The 5000-nt window shown below is 39.8% G+C and overlaps 1 protein-coding gene across 2 annotated transcripts in view; it reads left to right on the plus strand.

The window, feature by feature from the left end:
* LOC125025366 (WSC domain-containing protein 2-like) overlaps window positions 1-5000 on the plus strand; it is a 30538-nt gene that overhangs the window by 3029 nt on the left and 22509 nt on the right. The window contains exon 1 of one of the 2 annotated variants that reach the window (XM_047613338.1): window positions 330-520. The exons of the other annotated variant lie outside the window; for it this stretch is intronic. Coding sequence (XP_047469294.1) covers window positions 472-520 — 49 coding nt within the window. The 5' untranslated portion in view covers window positions 330-471. Of the gene's footprint in view, window positions 1-329; window positions 521-5000 lie in introns of those variants that run through there. 2 annotated transcript variants of the gene reach the window in all.

Here is a 5000-nt window from a genome sequence, read left to right on the forward strand (position 1 = left end):
CTTGCAGATATGTCATGCTCCTTCTGGGTCATTTAATGTTATCATCCTCAAGAAAGATATTTTCAAGCATACCGTCAAGTGGTATTTAACTGTAACTCTATTAAGAATCCACAGTATTATGTATTTCTCTATTCTAATTACTATCACATTATACCGAAATACTTACTTAATAATGACCATTCCTTAAACAAGTCATGCGCTGTATATAACTATGTAGACAAATTAGTATATTTCTTACAGCCAAACACTGCGCATACGCACCCATCTACCGGCAAATCTGCTAGTTCCGTTGTCACAGTCCTCATTGCGCTATTCGGAAGCGAAGATTGTTGACAGTGCTACTTGTGTTTCTGAATTCTTTCTCAGTTTCCCATCGAAAAGAACTCTTAATAAAACTGTGACAATCTTAGGAATGATACTAAATTCTCTGAAGTTAAATGACCGTATTCCAGTTGTACTTCCCCGACATATATGGGTTCGTCGCCTTCCCAACCCACGGCACGCCCTTATCCTACAGAAGGTAAACCCACATTGTATATCTCTATGTACTGGGAGGGATGAAGCAGTAGGGTGGGGAATATGGTCACCGGGTAAGGAAATACGGCGATCGGGTGGCTCGGGTTTGTCATTTTCCATTTTTTCACTGTCTGATTGCCCAGAAACCTCAAGAATCCCAAAGTTTGTTGACTGGAGAACTTGAGATTTGCTTCCAGGAAATAGTTAATGTGGAAATAGATGAATCAAAAATTTCAAGAGGAAATTAAACGATGGGGGGTTGGTTGTTACCATAAAGGACACTATTAATTCAGGTACAACTATCTTTAGCGACTTTTGGTAAGCATACAAGTGCCTGGAAAAAGGAGGATTTAACCACCTCACCTTCAACCATTCGATTATTTTTTTAGACCGTAAGACAAAAGCTTTGGAGGGAAGCGAAGGCAAAAGTCGGGTACTTGGCTTGCTCAATGTTTTCAAGACGGCCAGCGAGCCATAATAAAAAGTTCCATGACTTCCTCCTCGCCGCGACTCGGCTATACCCTCTAATGAAGGGCTACTCCACTATTATGGGCAAAGGTCCAGTAAGACCAGTTTCAATATATGCAGAGGTCCGGATAAATACTTTACATGCAATCATAAAAATAAACCACCAATTTGAGTACCCCATAGTTTTCCCATATTATTCCTATGCTTTCCATATTCACTCTTGACTTAATTATGCAAAAGTGGATATCAAAAATCAATATTTAGCAAAAATATAACAGGACTTGGATACTTTTCATTAAAAAAAAATATATCTGACGGATTCGAACCGCGGGCTGCCTGTTGAGTAGCCCTGCTCTTTAGTCAATGCTTATGGTCATAATTAGTTTGTGACAAGTTAGGCAAAGAAGTCAGACTGATTATAAGATTACGACGTATTACATACCCGACACGGGCGGAGCCCCCAATAAGGAAATATGGCAATCAAGGTTAATCTAGCAGACATGGAATTTAGTAACTAAGTCATTGTAAACAAACCATGCAACTCGGAAGTGGCGCTTAGGAAAACAGTACGAGTGATACTATTTATCGTTTGAAAAACATTTTATAGAGTAAATTTACGTGTTCTTACCATGCTTTGTCTCGAAAGAATATAAAGTACTACCATACTTCAATAATCAAACAGATTTATTTGTTATCATTGATACACTTCGCCAATATCATTGCAGACAGTGGTGTGTCGTGGTTGTGCGCGGTATTTAAACTGCAAGTGACAAAGTGAAATGAACCGACATGTTTTGGGTAATTGGCTGAGAGAGGTCGAGTTGTGATTTGCTGAGAGAGGTCGAGTTGTGATTGGCTGAGAGAGGTCGAGTTATGATTGGCTGAGAGAGGTCGAGTTGTGATTGGCTGAGAGAGGTCGAGTTGTGATTGGCTGAGAGAGGTCGAGTTGTGATTAGCTGAGAGAGGTCGAGTTATGATTGGCTGAGAGAGGTCGAGTTGTGATTGGCTGAGAGAGGTCGAGTTGTGATTGGCTGAGAGAGGTCGAGTTGTGATTGGCTGAGAGAGGTCGAGTTGTGATTGGCTGAGAGAGGTCGAGTTGTGATTGGCTGAGAGAGGTCGAGTTGTGATTGGCTGAGATTGGTCGAGTTGTGATTGGCTGAGATTGGTCGAGTTGTGATTGGCTGAGATTGGTCGAGTTGTGATTGGCTGAGATTGGTCGAGTTGTGATTGCCTGAGATTGGTCGAGTTGTGATTGGCTGAGATTGGTCGAGTTGTGATCGGTTCCGAAATTGATGTCACAACTGTTGTTTTATTTGAAAACTTATATTTGTGAGCATATAAGCTCCTCCAGCAATTTTTTTTTTTTTTCTAGACTTGCGAAATTCTATTTGCATAACTATACTTGAGTGTGACTGTGACGTTACCAATATCAATCCCAAGAACCGCTATATTATGTTTTCATGTATATTTTGATTACATCAAACAGTTCTGCAGTAAACTCAAAATCGTCCTCTCAAAAAGCGATCCGTTTAATTAGCAACCTTCTAATGGAAGCAGTTCAAAAGCAATTTCGTTTACATATTTCATATGTGATGTATTAAGGGCCGACCGATCAGAGGTCATACCCGACTCCGTCATTACTACTTAATCGCTACGTCATAGGCTAGTGAAAGAACAGTAGGTATTGCTGACATCCCTGGGCTGAGGTTCCTTCGCTCGTTTATTCACGCAACGCCGTGTCGAATCTTCCAAGGCCGTATCTGGCTCGACTTTTTCTTTTTTCGGTTAATGTTACCGAGAGCGAAGCACGAAAATGGAGCACAATGGATACAAAATGACAAAAATAGGCTCTGCATGACACCGCTCTAGGACTAAGTCCCCATTTATGTTTACCTTGCGAGGACCAAAACACATGTGACGCGTAAATCTTTACTGCGATCGATAAAGTAGTCCATGTACTGCTACGCGCTTGTGAGAACGATTATTATTTATATTTAAATAATTATTTTACCTTTACTGTACTTTTATGTGTTTTGGTAATTATTTACACTATTTTGTACAATAACCTTCTGCGCATGCGCGTTTTTCCACTAGGAGATTTGACAGGCCGTGCCACGCCATTCATTCAGAAACGCCGGTGAGAAATGTTACATTTTAAATGAGTTGCGTCGATTCCGGCTCATTTTTAAAGCCATATATGCATATATAGAATAAACAGATAAAAGTATCTATCTCAGCCTGATATGTGAGCCCTACAAGTGCCCCAAATGCCGAAAAAAGTGATTAGAAACCAAGGAATTCGGACCATAGAAAAAAAGTTCGGTTTCTCGTCATAGCCCCTTGGATAGGAAATATATAGATCGTATTTTCTTAAAGCCACTTGGGTCCGGGGGGCGTAGCTCTTTGGCTAGGGGCATATAATAATACGGGGGTCCAGGGAGCTATGTCCCCTGGCTAGGCGCATATAATAACAAGGGATTCCTGGTTAGGCTAGGCTAGGTTAGGTTAAGTTAGGTTAGGATAGGTTTATATATTACTAGGGGTGTCCTAAATATATGTAGAGATTATATAGATCGTAGTGTATAAATCTTACAGGTTAAGGTTAGGTTGGTTTATTGGTTAGGACGCAAACTCCCGATTCCCTGTGTCCCCCCCAAGACTGTAGGGGATACGGTGAAAAACATAGGAAACATTACATCTCTAGAATTCCCCTCTCTCCCCGGGTTATGAAGGTTTCTCATTCATAGCTACTTGGGATTTTTTTTTTTTTTTTTTTTTTTTTTTTAATTAAAGTTGCGTGGCATTAAGTTCCTGTCACGGCCTCCGAAGCAAGTTGGCACACAGACAAAAACGAGTAAACCCACCTTGCACATCACGGCAGTTATAGATATTTAAATATTTCTTTATTTCATGTCAGTTATCACTGGTTTACAAGCTTTATGTTGCTTAAACGACAGCCGCTGAGGGTGTACCGATCGCTTGATACGGAAGTACTGTAATTACTGTCAATAGCGTAAACCTCTTGTTTCCAAGGACCGTTACTATCGTTACTGTGTAATCAAGAAGTAACGCAGCTGCGTGTGTTCCGATATTACTGTGTGTCTTGATCGGATTATCAGAAACTTTGAGGAATGTATTTTCAAATTCAAAAGTTTTCTTTCGGCTGTGATTTATGCATTTACTTTGTTCGTCAATCAGATAAAAGCAATCCCAGAATTGTAGATCGTAACCGTAGTTCTTCAATAAATAAGGTCTGAAGATATATTAGTCTTTATCATGCTAATTCTACCCTGAAATACAGAAAGCCGACGAAGTATGACTTTCCCTCATTTTATAAACATTGGTGTCGGGGAAATTCCGTCATTCCCTCAGCGAGTTAAACGCAGCCGTCCAATCTTACAACTATTATTTCTTCTTTTAATTATCAACACTGTGACGTGTGTGAATTTTTTTTTTTTTTTTTTTCATCGCAAACGATATAAATGTAAGTATCGGTAATGGAGTGATCGCACCCTTCTGAGATTGTAAGTCTCTATTACTCCAGCCATTCCTGGGAAATCCAGAAATGAAGAAAATGAGTCACAACAAATGCCGCGCGGAGAGCAAGTCCTCGGCGAAGGCTCCAGTTTACGATCTTTTGGTTCATACGGCAATGTATGAACCAAAAGATCGTAAAATTGGAGCCTTCGCCGAGGACTTGCTCTCCGCGCGGCATTTGTTGTGACTTTTCTTCATTTCTGATTATTTTATGAATTAGTGAGTGTTTCTTTTTCTCTTTGATTATCAAGTGGCATTATTTTTTTCCTGTAAATACATAGCAAAATATTATTAACTTGCAAAGGTAATACGATAGATGAAAAGGGTCTTACTTTCGGTCCTTCTGTACATTATAGGCAAATTTTACATTGTATTACATGGCTGTGGGAAAGAAACTATACCAAATGTTTGTCTGAATTTCTAAATTGCTTAAGTTTAGACCACTTGATGGTAGGCTTTCATTTTACAGCTTCGGCCTG

This window comes from Penaeus chinensis, chromosome 5, assembly GCF_019202785.1.
Source record: "Penaeus chinensis breed Huanghai No. 1 chromosome 5, ASM1920278v2, whole genome shotgun sequence".
Lineage (NCBI taxonomy): Eukaryota > Metazoa > Arthropoda > Malacostraca > Decapoda > Penaeidae > Penaeus > Penaeus chinensis.